The sequence below is a fragment of the Symphalangus syndactylus genome, chromosome 1 (genome assembly GCF_028878055.3).
Source record: "Symphalangus syndactylus isolate Jambi chromosome 1, NHGRI_mSymSyn1-v2.1_pri, whole genome shotgun sequence".
Lineage (NCBI taxonomy): Eukaryota > Metazoa > Chordata > Mammalia > Primates > Hylobatidae > Symphalangus > Symphalangus syndactylus.
In genome coordinates, this window is record NC_072423.2 from 29,676,453 (window position 1) to 29,694,634 (window position 18,182).

An 18,182-nucleotide genomic window follows, 5' to 3' on the forward strand; every position below is an offset into this window, starting at 1 on the left:
TATGTGGCAATGGTCCAGTGAAGTTCACTGCTGTCATAAATAACAAAGTAACGTGCATCTTTTTCTCTTGATTAAAGGGCAAAAAAGCAAAAGGATCTATTGCATTTTGTTCTACAAGAATATTTTATGATGTATTCAGTTGGACTATATTTGTTCCTTAAGAGGACACAATTTATTAGAAATAATTTTGCTATATGGTGCCACATGCCACTTTGACCTTACTGAAAGGAATTCTGACACTGAAGAACCAAAAGAGCTTATTTTAAAGCACCCTTACCCATTATTAACATACCAGGCACAGAACCAAAGACAGTAGAATGACACAGCCCTTTGAATTTTGATTGTTATAGTCTATAGTCATTTAAAAACTGTTACTGGAATATTTTTTAAATTGCAAGGGCAATTCATAATTCATCATGTATGCTCTTTTTCATAAACACATGCATTATTTATACATATTATTAAATATACAAATTTATTAATATGCCAATTAATTTAACAAATATGTGTTGAGCATTTATTTATTGAAAGGAGAATGAATATATTTTCTTTTCAAAAGAAAAGATTGGTGTTCCACCCCAATCCTCACTTTTCAAACCACACTCAGAACAAACTGCATAGTTTTCCAGAAATTATTTTAAAAGCTTTAACTTGAATCTAGCTTTCATAAATTCTGGCTAAAATCTTGACCAACAATGCAAAAATACAAAAGTCAGAAATGTGTTATTTTAAGAAAAGCATTTGAAAGACGATGTTTTAACTTTTAAAAAGGAGTTCAGGTTACTGTAACTAATGGGAAATGTGCCAGATTGTACTGCTTTCTAACTTCATGCAAGCAATCTAAATGAGCTAAAACTCAGGATATATTCAATATTATGAGATTTTGCTAACAAATAATATGTATTCAGAAGCAACAGATCAGCATTAGAAATTTTAAAACTTACAAGTATGTCTGGCCAGCGAGTAGTTGGATCCACCACTAGTCAACCCGAATCCCTCAGGAATTTGGCTAGAGCTTCGAGGTCTGGTCAATAGTTTAGGAGGTTCAATTTCAGCACCAAATTCAGCTCCTATTACTCCAAGTAAAACAATAGCAGTAGCTTGCTTCCGTCTTTCCTCATAAGATGTAGAAATTTTTTTCATTTGTGGGACACTTGATAAGCAACCTGGACCAAAACACAGAATCTCAATTTAAAACAAATCAATATAAAAAAAAGACACATGATTAGAAAAACATTCAAGACTGCACATTCAGGAAAGAATAGCATTTTCAGCAAATGGCACTAGGACAAATGGTTACTCACACGCAAAAGAATGAATTTAGACAGACCCCTATCTCTAACCTTCCAAAAAAAAAAAACCTGAAAATTGATCATAGTCCTAAATATAAGAGCTAAAACAAAAAAAAACTCTAAGAAGGCAACATAGGTGTATATGTTTGTAATTTTGGATTATACAATGATTTATTAGATATGATACCAAAAGCATGAGTAATTTTTTTAAAATTTTACATAGGACTTCATCAACACTAAAAACTTTTGTGCTTGAAAAGACAGAATCAATAAAGGATAAAGACAACCTGCAGATTCAGAGAAACTATTGTCAAATCATCTATCTAATAAAAATTATTTCTGGAATATATAAAAACTTTTATGACTCAATAATAAGAACAATCTGAATAGATATTTTTCCAAAGTTGTATGAATGGTCAATATTCACATCATTAGTCATTAGGAAAATGCAAAGCAAAACCACAATGAGATACCACTTCATATTCACGAGAATGGCTGCAATAAAAAAAGACCATTACAGTGCTGTTGAGGATGCACAGAAATGGAAACCCTCATGCTTTGTCGTTGGGCATGATAAAAATGGCACAATTACTTTGGAAAACAGCTTGGCAGTTCCTCAACAAGTTAGACATAGGGTTACCATGTGGCTCAGCAACTCCACTCCAAGGTATCTCTCAAACAGAAATGACACACATGTACACACAAAGACATGGATGCTCACAGCAGCATTATTCAAAATAGCCTTGGAAACAACTTCAAAGTCCATCAACTGAAGAATAAAGAAAATGTATTAGGTTGGTGCAAAAGCAATCGCAGTATTTGCTATTACTTTCAGTGGCAAAAATAGCGATTACTTTTGTACAAATCTAAGTATATCCATACAAAATTATATTACTCAGCAATAAAAAAGGAACGAAGTACTGATACATGCCACATGAATGACGCTGAAAACATTATGCTAAGGGGAAGAAGATGGTCACAAAAGACCATATATTGTATGATTCCATTTATATGAAATGTTTAGAATAGGCAAATCCATAGAGACAGAAAGCAGATTAGTGGTTGGCTGGAGTGGGGGTAAAATGGTTAACAATGGCTAATAAGTACTAGTTTTAGGGAGTAATGAAAATGTTCTAAAATTAGATTGAGGTAATATCTGCACAACCCCAAATATGCTAAGAATCACTGAATTCCACTTTTAAAAGGATGAATTTTATAGAACATAAGTCTTATCTCAGTACATTTGTTTTTTTAGAAAGATTGCTCATTGAGTAATTTATTAATGTGCCGTTAATTTAACAAATATTTATCGGGCATCTACTTTGGATCAGAAAATAACAAGCATGAAAATAAACAGCTCAGGTTTCTAAGAATCTTACAAGTGCATGAAAAAAAGAGAGCACATTGGATTTAAGACTCAAAGGGTAAGTTTTCCAGGCAATAAGAGGGATGGGCCATACGAGGAGGAGAAGGATGATTATTTCATCCAGTATGGCCCAGAATGCAAAACAGCAATCAGATATTTGAAGAAATACTTGTTACTGGAGCAAAGCTCAGCATAGTTTCACATTCAGAAGAAAGATTAGAAGGATACCCCAAAATAATTAAAACAATTTTATATCTTGATTAGAATATCAATAAATAGGGCATAATAGGAAATTACCTAATACATAATGTTACTTCTTAAAATTTCCTTTCTTAACCTCACTCTTGCTACATTCTTTTAAGACCTACATAGTTCTACCCTTTTTTAGTTCTACTCCATTCTAAAAATAGTCTACCATTATTTTTGTTTGATATTTATTATGCAATATTATAAGCATCCAATTAGTAGAAGGTATATAAAGAAATCATGACTAACATGTATATAACTAATGAACTTTATAAAATACTGATGTTTTTCCAAAGGTTTCCAATTTTTATAAAGTAATTAACTAATCTGGGTATTATCAAAGCCCACCATGGACTGTGTCTTGACCTCACTGCCTTGCCCTCCTGCCCTAAAGGTCACCACAATTCTGACCTTATCAAATTTTATATCTATTATATAATTATATCAATGTTACCTGAAATAAATTAATATATTTTCTGGCCTTGAACTATGCTTCCATATGCGGGGTAAACCCTGGATAAACAAACGTATGCATGGATAAGCACTGACAGATAACACCAACAGATAAACACACCAGCAGACAGACCCTGAACTAAATTTGCTAATAGGCTTTTTTATATCCATGTCCATAAGTGAGATTGGTCTATAATTTTCTTTTCATATTCTATACTTAGTATCAACATAATACAAGCCTGAAAAATGAGTTAAGTAATGTTCACTCTCTCAGTCCCTGAGGTCCCCCTTCCGTCATTCCTTGAAAACAGTTGAAGGATTCTTGAAGTTTCATGAAAATTCTCCTCTAAAACTATTAAGAGTCTGCATTTCGAAACACTCCCTGTGTGGAGTCAGAGGGTAGGATATGGTGGCAAAAGTAGCAGGATGAAGGAAGGAATATTTATTATGAATTCATATTATTTAATAGCTCCTTATTAAGTTTGACTTTCTTCTTCTTGAGTCATTTCTGGCAGATTATAATTTTAAAAGAATTATCTATTTCATCTACATTTTCAAATTTATTGGTATGGAATTATTTACAGTATTCTCTATATGATTAAAAATCTCAAGTATATCAGCAGATATGGATCCTTTAAACATTGTGTATTTATACCTTCTCTAATATTATTTTTCATGCTTTTCTTAAAGTTCTGCTGGAAATATATGTTTTATCAGATTATTTTTGTTTTGGTTTTTATTTTTATTTTTGTAGAGACAGGGTTTCACTATGTTTCCCAAGGCGGTCTTGTACTCCTGGCCTCAAGTGATCTTCCTGCCTTCACCTCCCAAAGTGCAGGAATTACAGGCATGAACCACTGTGCCCAGCCTCAAATTAGTTTTAAAAAGTACTTTGGTTTAGATCTTTTAATCATTGCTTTCTATCTTATTAATTTCTGCTCTTATTTTTATTATTTCTCCTTCTACTGTCTTTAGATTATCTCTTTCTTCTCTCTGTTTTGCTTCTAGTTTCTTATGTTGAATAGAACTCACTTATTTCCACTATTTTACATTATGGTTAACATTGCCAGTCACGTATTTAATACATGCATTTTCCTCTTCTTCTTTATCAATTTTTTTCTGAGTAGCAATGCACTCAGATCTTTTCAATGTTCTTTCAGGAACTGAGGAAGCCATATCCTAGCTCCTGGCTTTAAACTTTATTCATGATGTATTGTAAGTCCTCTTTAGCTCATAGGAGCCAAAAGCCTGCTTCTGGAAAGCAGCTAATGGTTTCAGCCCAGATCATTACATTTCTATTTCATTACTGGTCCACAGAGATAACTTTTTTGAGCCTAGTTATGTCTCTTTGGTTTTCTCTTTGTATATTTTATCCATCAAAGCAATGTATTTGGCACAGAAGGATTAAAAAAGTAAACTCCTGGAGCCATCTTGATTGGAGATCAGCTTTCTGCTCTTTCTAATATTAATCCACCCAGTTTTTCTGGCCACTTTCAGTTCTTTGCGCCATATGTTGATTAAATGTGTATAACAAAGGTCACTCAAAGCTCAGTATGCCAACCCGGAAATTAGCAGCAAGGCTCTCTGAATACTTTTTGGTATTTTGTTTTATTTTATCTATTTGTTTTACTTTGTCGTTCTGTATTACTGGAGGTAAGGCAAACTAAAGAGGTGCCAAACCATGAGAGGCCTTGTATGGCAAGCTGAAGACTTCTAACCTATGGCTAACTGAAAGCCATTAAATAGTTTTGTATAAGGTGGTGATGTTAGATTCATTCACTGTTAGATCATGGTAGTGGCAGTATGGTGGATGAATTGTGAGGTCAAACAAGACTGGTGTCAAGGAAAACCAAAAGAAGACTCACAATGATCAGGTGAAGAACAATAAGAACCAGTGGTGGTGACAGTTCATTCCATCCATTATTGAACTCAGTTATTCAACATGTAAGAATTGCAGGTCTTGTGTATGCCTGGCATTATGCTAGATAAAAATTAATATAGTTAAGTAAAGCCCTGCCCTTATTGAACTTAAGGGCTACTAAACAGGCATTGGAAATATGTAGGTTACAGAATCAATGAGAACTTTCTGGATTGAAAAAACAGTATGTTTAAGAACTTAAAGCATGAAAGAGTCTGTGGATTTCTATTTCAAGGAGAGGTAAGTTGGCTGGAACTCTATAACCCTAGAGGAGAACTGCAGAAAATGAAGCAGGAGAGGCAGGCAAGGACCAGATCATATATGATTCTGTAAGTCATATGCACATTCCAATTTATATCCCACAAACAGTGGGAAGGTATGCAAGATGGGTTTTAAACTACAGAATAGCTTAATTAGATTTAGAGTTTCAAAAATCCACTGTAAGCATAGTATAAAGAATATTAGAAGTGGGGTGATCACTTTGGGGGTACTGTAGAAATCAAGATGAGAGATTACAGTGGATTTGGTTTTGTGATGTTAAACAGAAGACACAGGAAGTGGAGAGCTTTACGATACACAGTGAGGTCTGAGAAGACGGAAATATGGCAGAAAGATTTGAGATGTCATATCCTAAGTTCTTTTAAAAATTACTGATTAAAACAAAACAGAACAAAACAATCCTGGCAACAAAAGTAGATACAGCCTTTCCAGAAGCTGACTTTAAAAAACTTCTGGAGGACATGACTTTATAGCATATACTTTAAATTCCACTGTTTAGCTGTGCTGAAAGGCACAAACAAATCTGGATGTTGGCAGGAAGACCTAGTTGAGTCTAAGAAACGGAAATTATAGGATATTATAAAGAATCTAATAATTGAAAAAGAAATGACTGAGAAAGTGGCTTAAAGTATGTAAGGGAAAAAGGAGGACTGGTTATCTAGAAAACTAAGATGGTAACACCAGAGTATTACTTATTTGGATTCCTAAAATGTTTGGTGCAATTATGAGTATAAAAAAGATTTCTTCTTGTTGCTATTATGGTTTCTTAGCTTCTGCACATCACACTTTATTCTTCTTCTTTTTTTAAAGTTAGTTCTGGATGTTTGCCATTCACTTTTAGGTAGCGTATAGAAAGGAAAAATCGAGAAGGAGCCCACAGATAATAGATTTATCTTTAAAACTATTCTAATTGCTCATGTAAAAGTTTAGTTATGACCCATTTTCTTAATTTGTTGAATTTTGTATAGGATATTTCAGATCATGTGCAGGTTGATTAATAATGATGCTCCTCCAATGTTACAAATTATTTTGTCATGATAAATCATATTTCGTGAATTATATTTCTTATTAAAATACTTTAATATTTAAAATATCTTCTAGTCTGATACCAAGGTACGCATTTCTCTCTCTTCATGGAAATTTTTTTTTTAAAGACAGAGAGGAAATGTCAGTAAAAAGTATTAGCAGGTATATGCTATTACGGATTCAAAGTATGACACCAATCTGTGATAGCTATGGTAACTAAAGGGGGAAAAAAACGCCTAAATGCGTAACCATACTAAGAAAAAAAAATCAATAATCATTGCCTCTGTGTTTAGAAGAAACTTAATTCTAGAAAAAGTGATATTTAACATTTTGATAATCTATATCTCAGGATATGCATTTAAAGCCAACTTTCTTTATGTATAAGAACAGGCACAAGGAGGAAAAGCTCTGTGGCACAGCATCTAGATTCATGTACTATATATTTTACTCTTTACATAGTATTCTTGAAACAGGAAGCAAACCAAGCTCCCCTCCCCCATGTCTCAGCAAGAGCATGCTCCATAACAATAGTTCAAAGGAAAGCTCTATTCTGCAGTTGCACTGATTGTTCTGTCAGCTGACCTCTGCAGAAGGGAATTGCTAACCGCTGCCTTGCTCCTTAGCTGACAAATGAATGATCGCAGCTCCATCTATTTTCACTATGGCTGCCTCTAGCCCAGGTGCTCAGACAGAGAGCCTGGTGTGACATCTTAGATCAAGATGAATTGGCACAAACTCCTGATCCAAGATTGTTTTATACCATTTAATTTAGTTTCTTCCCCTGCTTGGATGAGCACAGCTCTGGTTATGGATTTCTATTCTAATGTACTGAAGCAGGCCCTGAAAGAAGCCAATGAAGCAGCTGCTGGAGCAAGGGACTGCAGGGATACTGATCAATAGGCAAGGCATTGACCCCAGCCGTTCAGCCTCTACAACGGCCACTGCTTGAAGCGGGAGGGGGCACAGAAGCACACATGGGCTGCTTCCAGTAGGAAATTAAACAACAGGGGCATTTGGTGAGCTCCGCCTCCATCCCTGGTCCCCCACCTTCTTTATGTTCCTTTTGTTTAATTGCCTCAATTTTGTCTTAACTCCCACTCCAGGGGAAGGAATTAAGACTTTAGGGAAGTTTTAACAGTATACTTTCAAACAATCATTTGTAAATTTTATCCCTAAGCTAATGGAAAGAATCATAACAGGTGCCCTCTGCTAAGTGGCCAGAATATGAAATCTTAATTAGCTGTCAAGTACATCACTTGGTGTAGTTTAAAGGTTGGCATGTACATAGGCTCATAAGAACACCGTCCAACTGGCAATTAGCACTGCTGATGCTGAAATTCTACAGTATGTAATTTTTATCAGTATTCAAAACTAAAAAGATGATAGCCCTTCATTAACAAGGAAAGAGGTAAAAAAAGAACAAGGAAAGGAGTCCCTAAAGGAGACACTGACTGATTAGTGATTCTATAAGGTAGAGATACTCATCCTGCTACTGTTCTAAAAATAACACGGCAATTTCTCATTCCTAGAATTTTTCAAATTTGGAAATATCTTTAAATTATTGGCTTGCCTGTACTTTGTTAGCAGAAGAAATATATAACTAGTTACAATGTTTTCCTACAAATAAAATGACAATCAAATGGAAGATTTTGAGATATTAAAAATAAAATAATTCTGTAAAAGTAAACCTTTCTACAGTTTCATTTGTCTCATGAAAATTTGGTATTTTTTTTCACAGAGACATGCCTCCATTTAATCATGCTAAGGGGTGACATGGAGATCCATTTTCTTGACAGGACGGTTGATCACCCTATCACAGTAAGAAAATTAATACCTTCAACTAGCCCTGTGTGGAAAAGAGAAGCTACATCCGATGGTAAAGGACATTAATGTTCTACATTTTAAGTTGCAAACAGAATACATGTTCTGTGTGAAAATGATACGTGGTCTCATTATTGGGTTACTTGTAACAAAATATGAGGCTTTAATTTTGATTAAAACAACAATTTACTTCATACAGTGTTCTTCAAACGTACATAATTGTCTTCAAATTTAGCATAATTGACTCCAGATTTACACAAACTGGAGTAAACACTTTACTTACAGCTTAACTAGAATACAGGTAAAATATTTGAGAAGTTTAAGCTATTTAAAGGGCTATGAGGTATTGATTACTTCATTTAAAAAGCAGTCAGAGAGTGCAACCAAGAGGTCAAGATAAATTTAACAGTTTGAAGCACTTTACTAAATAACTCTAAAGATCACGTTAATTGGCTTTGTGCAGTGCTAGGGTAAAATTAATTTTATCCTAGCTTACAATAAAAGGATTAAAAGACATATTAAGTTCTTCAGTTTTAACTGGAATAGGAATCAATGGATTTGAATTAAGGCTAAAGGCGGTTTTATGAGAGGATGGACTACTAGCAGATACTTTATATGTGCTATTAGCCATATATTGATGGGGCTTTATTATTGCATTAGGTATTAAAACCTTAGATAAGTAGATACCACCAATTTACTACTCTGAGAATACATTTTCAGAACTGTGCTTTGACCTGAAAAAACTGTTCTCAAACATTCAATTCTTTATTTAGAAATGAGTGTCATAATACTTGTTACAGCCGACTTATATATAAGTAAATTTCTAGTAAAAATTAAAATAATGCGGTTGAATTCAGTCAGAACTCCCTTCAAGATAATAACTATATTGAAAACATAAACTATAAAATAAACATGTCATTAGGATTTTTTTAACCCAACACATTATAATAAGATTTGTGTTAACATAACAATTTTATGCCAGAAATTTCTGGCACAAGATGGAGTCCAAACGACATTCACAATGATACAAATATTTTCTAAATTTGGTATAAATTACTATATACCCTAAAAACCTTTTGAAAGGTCAGAAATGTCTATTGGTTCATGATAAATAAAAATAAACAATAAAAGTGTTTCTTTACTTTTAAATATTTAATAATATGTTTGAGAATCATATGTGTAGAAAGATAACTTGGTTTTACTATTTGCTGCCTGGCAAAGTGAAAAATATAATTTGCATTGAATAAGACATAGTTTTAAAAATAGATAACCGTGACTTTGTAAGACTTTACATAAATGATTAGAAAAACAGTGAGCTGCAAGATCTCACAGCAGAAAACTAAATGGCAACATGTAGAGACTGAAATAATTTGGATTAAGCTAGAAAATACTTTCTATCATGGTTTTTTACAGCCTTGTTTTATTTGCAATAAAGTGTATTTGCTAATATTAGATTTTGATTAATTATTAAAGAGCAAGAGCAAACTTAGCAAAGTGAACTTTGTTAATACTGACATTCTGGAGAACAAGCGAACTTTCAGACTTAAGACACGATTTACTATGCACGATGTCTGCATATAGTTAAAATAAATAGTCTGAGCACATCATTCAAAGCCCTACAAATGTTAGTCAATAAAGCTACAAAAGATTTCTATTTTCAGACCAGTAAAATATTCTTCTAAAATTTTCATTTTATTTCTATTTTCTCAGTCCCAAGGATATTTTAAATGTGATATGGCATTATCAGCACACACTGACTATAAGAAGCATATATAAAATTGTATACTGTACTGAGTTTAAAACAATACATGATAGTGAAATGTGTCCAATCAAAATATATTTCAAACTAGGTCTTCGAAAGTGAGTTACATTCAAATTTTCTTTAGATGTACTTTAATCAAAATAACTTTACCTTTCTCCTGACTACTATCCAAATTGAGGCTGGGCATGGTGGCTCACACCTCTAATCCCAGTACTTTGGAAGCTGAGGCAGGAGGATTGCTTGAGCCCAGGAGTTCAAGGTCAACCTGGGTAACAGAGCAAGACCCCATCTCTAAATTAATTAAATTGATACACCTGGCTGTCTAATGGAATATTAACAATTTATTTTTAAGGTCTATCTTTTTAATTATCATTGTATGCTGGTAATCAAATATGTTAATTCTATATTTACATACACATAAATACATGGCATATACATAATTATACATATACACATAAGTATATAGCATTCTTAGTGAAGGTACCAAGACACGATACCTAAGCAAGCTAGAACTACACTTTTGAGATTTTTTAAAACATGTTTTAGAATTATAATGAGAAAAATGTTGGCCCTCAGTGGAGTTTTCACAGCGTAAATAAATTATTTCCATATATGTATGGCTCAAACATTTTCCATACCTACTTGCTATTCTTAGGGTTGCTTAAAGTAGGCATAAAGTACAATGCCATAAAAATGTCAAATTTTATCAGATATATAACAATAGTCTTTCAAAAAAGCTTGCTAACAATAGGAAAAAAATCTTGCTAACAATAGGAAAAAAATCTTAAACAAAAATCTGTTAATATTCATTTTTAAAACAACTTGGCTTTAAAAGAATTTAAAATGCTACATAAGTCATCCAATGGTAGTACCCGAAGTCTTTGAAGTCAAATACTTCAAAGCTAAATTTGTTAAATGGGAACACACAAAGACATAGATTGGTGATAATCCAGGTTGGGAGAAAGGACTCAAGATCTCGCTGTCCTGGTGGTGAATCCAGGTTTCATAGGCTCATGTGGAGGATGTATGTTGTGGATCCATGCCATTGTAAATGTATGTAATTAAGTTCTTTTCCTAAACCAAATGTGTTTATATGAATAGTATATATTATTTTCATTTGTTGGCATAACTTAGAGCTCTGCAATTTCTACAAAATATGTCAAATAAATTTTAGCAATACAAAAAAATAAAATTGTACATGGTTGTGTGGCCAACATGTAAATTTCAACCTGTGCACCTAAAGTAAATAAAGTTTTTAAGTTTTCTGTGCCTTCTTCTTTGCCTCCTATCAAGAAAATGAACTGATTAAAAATGGCTGTCATAGGACACTTCAACATTTACTTTCAAATTTTCACATTATTATCAAAGCTAGTGTGTGTATCGCTAATCTTGTGTTAGCGGCGTAAGATTTTCCCCCACTGTATTAAACACATATCTGAGTTGCTTTGTGACACATCTGCCAATGTTTTCCTCACATCTACTGACAGAACATATGGAATTTGCTCCCCAAATCTAAGAGGCTTTTGCTGCTGGTGTTGCTGCTGTGTTACTTCCCCCACTCACTTGAAAACTGAAGTAAACAAACACGCTATTAATTTGTAGGTATGCACGATAGCCCCCTGCTGGAACACAATAGGTTCTGCAAATGCCTATTTCTTTCTGTAGCTGCTGATTAAGCCATTCTGAAATAATGCCTCTTGTATACACATGTATTACGTGTGTGTATATTTGACAAAATAGACAAAGCTATTTTCCATTAAATCAGATAAATGCAAAATATATGACCACTCTAAAATGATTTTTCTTTTTCAAAGAAATAATATAATCACTCCTCTAAAGGTGTGTCAATTATTTTGATAATTATAAATCTTAGGCTTTGAGGGCAATTCACATGTTTTTCAAGTAATTCATGAAACAATTTCTTATTTTTCACAAAGATCCTGTCCTATACCTATTTTCCTACCATCTGCATCATCTTATATTTCCCTTTATTCTCTACCTGAATAACAAGTTAATTTTTTTTCTTTGCCTTTACTATTAGGGCAAACATTCTCAGTTTGAAAGGAAATTGGGATTTTAGTAATCCCAAGTATCTAAGACAGCTAAGTAATCAGAAGTCTTATAGGTAAAAACTATCTCCAAAAATGTCCAACTTTTTTGCTTCAATTGACCTTTCAAAGGTGAATCTGATACACATGGCAAATTTAAGAAACTACAAATTGTAACACTGAGACCATTATTCACATTTCCATGAGACAAGGAATATTTCAGAAACACAGTGGTTAGTGACTTGTAAAATTATACAAATCTGAAAACACAGCAAATCATTCTCAGATATTTTCTCATAATTACTGCTTAGAAAAAGAAACTCTGGCAATGAGATTTACTTATAAAAACAGTGGAGTAGACATGGTACGTTTCTGTAAAAGATCAAATAGAAAACATAAGACAACATTTGGTGGACTGGTGGAATACCTCCTATGAAGATTTTATATCTGTGCATTTCAGCATAGTAAGAAATAAATAAACCTAAGGTCATTTTTATTCATAAAATGACAAATCATTTACTGGATTCACTTAAAACATATTTTCACCTGGGTAATTATCAACTCAGTGATATAAAACTGAGATGAAAAAGGCCTTGCTCTACTTCTGAGCCATTAACAAGTACATCTGTTCATTTATAAGGAGTATCTGTAGTATTCATTTTTTTTAATTATATCGCAATAATGAAACAATGACATGTGACTAAAAGTCACCATTTTTTAAAGGTTCGTTTGGAGTAAATTAGAACCTCTAAAGGATCTCTAGCTTTGAAAAATGATCACCTTATTTTATGTTATTTTTTCTTCTGCTTTCTTTCCTGTAAGTGAGATGTTAAGTAGAAATAAAGGAGCATAGTTAGGGGCAACATAGCATCTTGGAAATTAATGCCCACACCTTTGTGGTAACTAGCTGTTATTTGGCAAATGTTTTTCACAGACCTTTTTCTATATACATAATTTCTTTTAGTATATACCTTTTCAAATGAGCATATAGATATTAAAATGTACTAATATTCTCTTTCCTGTAACTACTTTATAGGATTTTCCATTATCTAGTTAATTTCATTTTGAATTTGGCTCTGAGTTGCCTCTCTTGCAAATATCAAACTGAAACAGTTTTCAGTCCTTGAATTTTTTGCTCAATTATTCCAATGTTTAACTTAGCACATATCCCTAGAGATACTGAATATCTAACTCATTCATGTATTACAACTATGGATTTGGAAATGCTACTACTCCTGAAATAAACAGTAGGGGAAAAGTTTAATGTTTGCCTAGATATGTATGTAGTCAGATACTCAGGTTTATAAGATGCCATGCCATTTTTCCAAAACTAATTTTAAAACAAATCTGTTTCTGCTATACGATACAACACAATCATTTCCTCAAAATCCTCCCTATCTATCTCCCTCCCAATGATTTGAATCATTAGGTTACTCTGGAATTGTGAAGAGATGGCTTTCTGATCTCTTAGTGTTTTATTAAGACAGAGATAACAGCATATGTAAAAACCCGGAAAATACATATGTATTGATGTTGGGTAAACATACATCCTCAAGATGGCTATTATTGTACTTAAACTGCTCTGAGATTTAAAAAAAAATTTTATGCTGGGCATGGTGACTCATGCCTGTAATCCCAGCACTTTGGAAGACCAAGGCAGGCAGATGACTTGAGCTCAGGAGTTCGAGACCAGCCTAGGCAACATGGTGAAACCGCATTTCTACTAAAAATACTAAAGAAACAAAAAAAAAATTAGCCAGGTGTGATGGTGAGTGCCTGCAGTCTCAGCTGCTCAGGAGGCTGAGATGGGAGAATCACTTGAGCCCAGGGGGCGGACATTGCAGTGAGCTATTATTGTGCCACTGCACTCCAGCCTGGACAACAGAGTGAGACCCCGCCTCAAAAATAAATAAATAAATAAATAAATAAATAAATAAATAAATAAAGTTGATGCATAATAGATGTACATACATTCAGGGTATATGTGGTAATTTAATACATTCATGTAATTTGTAAAGATCAAATGAGTGTAACTGGGATATTCATCACCTTAAATATTTGTCTTTTCTTTATGCTAGAAATGCTCAGATTATTCTCTTCTAGTTATTTCAAAATATACAATAGGCTCTGAGACTTTCTGGCAGGACAAAAAAAGGAACATAAAGTCAAGAGGAGATAAACTTTACTGAGAACTCCTACCACCACTGCCATAAAATCACCAGTGTCAGTGTCACGAATATTTTGCCATATAAGGGCTCAACACAGACAAAAGCAATCCAAAGCAAGAATTTAATATGTGCTTATCATTTCTCTGAAACATAATTTCTCCTATTAGCGAAAGAAAAAAGAATTTATCTAATACTTAATCCAATGTTTTTGATTTCTAAAAAATACTCAATAAGAAACAGTATTTACTCATAGAAAAAAAAATCTTTCGAAATATGTAAAAAAAAAAAAGTTCCTCCATTTTAAAAACATCAACAAAAAAACTGAAGTCAATCTTTTACTTAAGGTGATTCATACACCTCCTAATACTGTATTTGTTATAATGACATAATTATATGCCTACTACAATCACTTTCCAGATTCTTAAAAAATAAATAAATAAATTAATTAATTAATTAAAAAAACAGAAAAACTATTAAGATTTAAAAAAACAAAAAACATATCGGAAGCTGAGTGTGTAACGCATGTCTTAGGTCCAAGGTAAGATGACTGGGTGAATTTTAAAATTTTAGAGAAAAAAGGAGATCATAGAACTGCTCTTTTAATCAGACCAACAGATATTTTATAGATAAGGAAAGTTAAGTACGTGAGGTGTTCAAGCCACAAGGTGAAGGGCACAGAGTGGGCATTCCTGGCAACATCATTCCGGATGGATCACCAGAATCTTCACTGACCTATAATCTCAGTGTTCACTGCATAGAAATTAGTTAATATTTGATGCCTACGCCAAGACGAATCTCTATTATGTATCTTCAAATCTTGTATAGTTTTAAATGTTTCTTGAAAAATAATAAGCAAGCAAAATTTATAATTAGAAAAAAGTCTTAAAAAAAGTTTTGAACCATGGTATCTAATGTTACATATATTTAGTACAGAGCTATCTAAAAAATGTAGAAAATGCCAGAAGAGAGATATTCTATCAAGCATATGAACTACATTAAATTGTTTTATATGAAAGATAAATATGAAATACTGAAACATACCAAAAACAAAGTACTGAGCATCAATGCATTCCCATACAGAAATCAAATACTTAAATGATTTAACAGAATAAAATCAGCATGCCTTCCACAGAAACATCAACCATTTCCACAGAAGAAAAATTTCTCCAAATACAATATATGGTCAACAACACTAATTCAAAATATGAATTAAACATTAATTTCTCTACATAAACCTTCCTGTAAGTTGTCTACTATAAACATGCATGTACAAATATTTTCAAAAGTCACATACTGCACCTCAGAATACTGCAAATAAATTCATAATCATTTCTGAAGTTTACTGTGTAGTATCAAACAATAGCTAAGAATCAACATAAGGGTTAAGACAATTATTTTCTACTGCATACTAGTGCTATTCTAAGCCGATAGTGTGTTTAAATCCACACCAATGAAATCAATACAGCACTGTTCTATTCAAGGTGAGACCAAATAAACCTGTCTGAAGCTTTGAGAAATAGGCTTTGCAGTATACTTTGAGTGCTAAATGCCTTTCAGTCTAGAGATCTGTCATTAAATAATCATTAGCTATCATTCACTCTTCCTAAAAAGCTTAACATCTAAACTTGTTCAGCATCCACTAAAGCATTAGTATAGACTACCAAGTAAGTACTCATTAGCACTTAGAGATGTTTCAACCACTCTGTTTAACCATGTATCACTTTTTCAAAAAAGACTGCAAAATATTAATACATATTTACTGCTGGATTAGAGTGCAATAGATACAAATGATTAGTAAAAAGGATATCAACGTAATGATTGGTCTTGTTTGGATAACACGGCATAACCTCACAGAGCTACAATCAACTCTTTCCTGGTTAATCTATCAAAATAAAACCCAGTGTCTTTCTTCCCATTGAGTAACATATATTATTCAGTACCACATATATGTCAAATGAAATTAAGTTAATAATGATAGAGAATTCATCAGGAGGCAATCTTGGCTTTGATCCTGAATGTATTTTAAAATAATGCTTCCTTTATCAATGCTATTCATATCTCAATTTCAATATATGATCATCTGAATTGCTAAATATCTACTATAATGGACCCTGCATTATTTTATATATCATGAAGTAGAGAGACAAAATTAAGATATATTTATCTTCTATTACCTAAGAGGTTAAATATATAACACAGAATGATCTTTATTTAGTAATGTTATTAGACCAAATGTATAAATTTGATGGTCAAGGTAATTTTCTCTGTACTGGTAAGAAGTTAATTTTTGTATGCTATTATACTAATCCTCTCCATTTCAAGTTAATGTTAATGAAAATGTCATTTTGGCAAGACATTAATTTGTTCTTCATTTTTAAAAGCTCAAACAAAAATATATGGCCAGATACTTATGATCTCACTTACAGTTTTATAACATCACTTTCAATTTATTTAATACAGATTTCAAGCTAAGTAAGAGTCATGACATTATATAAACATTTCATTTAACCAGGTGATATTTGATATTTTCCCAGAAGTATTTAAGTAACCAAAAATAAATAAAAGTATTATTTTAGCTATTAGATTTTTAAAATACACATTGTATAAATATAAACTGTAATATTTAGAAATGTCCTAGTATTCTAATTATCGTAAGTCCATTTGATGCTTTTTCTTTTTTCTCTCCAGAGCACAACATAAAATTTCAATTGCAAAGATATAAGCAAGTAAAATATTACTTGGATAGTTTGGTAAATGTAGTATCACAATATTACATTTCAATTTATAAAACATTTTAAGCCTCAGAAATTAAAGAAGATAATATTATATAAAACCAAAACTCATCACAGATCATTTTAATAGTCAAGTTGCCTTTTACATGCAGTATTGAGATTTTTAGAACTCTTTCAATACATTTCGAGATATAAAATGGCCATTCACTTTCACTTGTTAAGGTACATCAACAGGTACACTGAACTGATCAAACAGCTAACTAAAAACAAACTACCAGTTTAGTCATTGTGAAAAGGACAAACTTCTTTGGGAAAATTCAAGAAAAACAGTAAAGCTAAAAGTCATCTATTAATACTTGTATAATATGCAGATAACAAGAGAAAAGGTTAATATCCAAAGTTAACAAGAATAATGTAAATATAAATTACTTTCCTAGAAAAGCCCTGAATCTCAAAATTTTGTACTTTTGCAATAAATAAAAATATGAAGTTTACAATTATAATAATTTGCCAGGAAACGTAATACTTTTTCAAAAATATATAATCTATAATAATTTATAAAATTAGTACCACTGAACCTGACTATGCTCTCCCCTTCTTGTAGAGGTATACTCCTTCAAAACCTCAGTAAATTCTCATTTCTTCATCTACAAAACAGTGCTGGCAAAGTGCTTTTATCCCTCTCAAATTCTGTAACAAGAATCTCATATTGCTAATCTCTTACTTACTACAGAATCAATATTTATAACACCTTTCCTAAATTTTAAGAAATGTTTTGCTTTATTATTACAATCATTTAATTTAAAACAAAATTGATTTATTATCCCTACAATTAAATTTAGCCTTATTTTTAAAGGTAAAATAAGAAAAGGGATTTTATTTGCCCTCTCTAACACTACAATTGTTTTGTATATACTAAACAACTATGTTATGAAAAAGAAACAAAATGTTGTTTTCAAATAATTCATGCCTTTAAAGATATGTTAGATTAACTGTTAATACAAAAACATGATCAATAAAAGCAATTCATTCTTGACTCAAATCTCACTGGGTATAGGTGAAACTTCAATA

General features: G+C 32.3%; 1 protein-coding gene across 5 annotated transcripts in view; it reads right to left on the reverse strand.

Moving 5' to 3' along the window:
- The window catches only part of WDR7 (WD repeat domain 7), a 371,052-nt gene that overhangs the window by 143,474 nt on the left and 209,396 nt on the right, over positions 1–18,182 (reverse strand). For all 5 annotated transcript variants that reach the window (XM_055298166.2, XM_055298151.2, XM_063641394.1 and 2 more), the window contains one exon: positions 945–1,166. In XM_055298166.2, the coding sequence (XP_055154141.1) occupies positions 945–1,166 (222 nt within the window). The remainder of the gene's footprint in view (positions 1–944; positions 1,167–18,182) is intronic.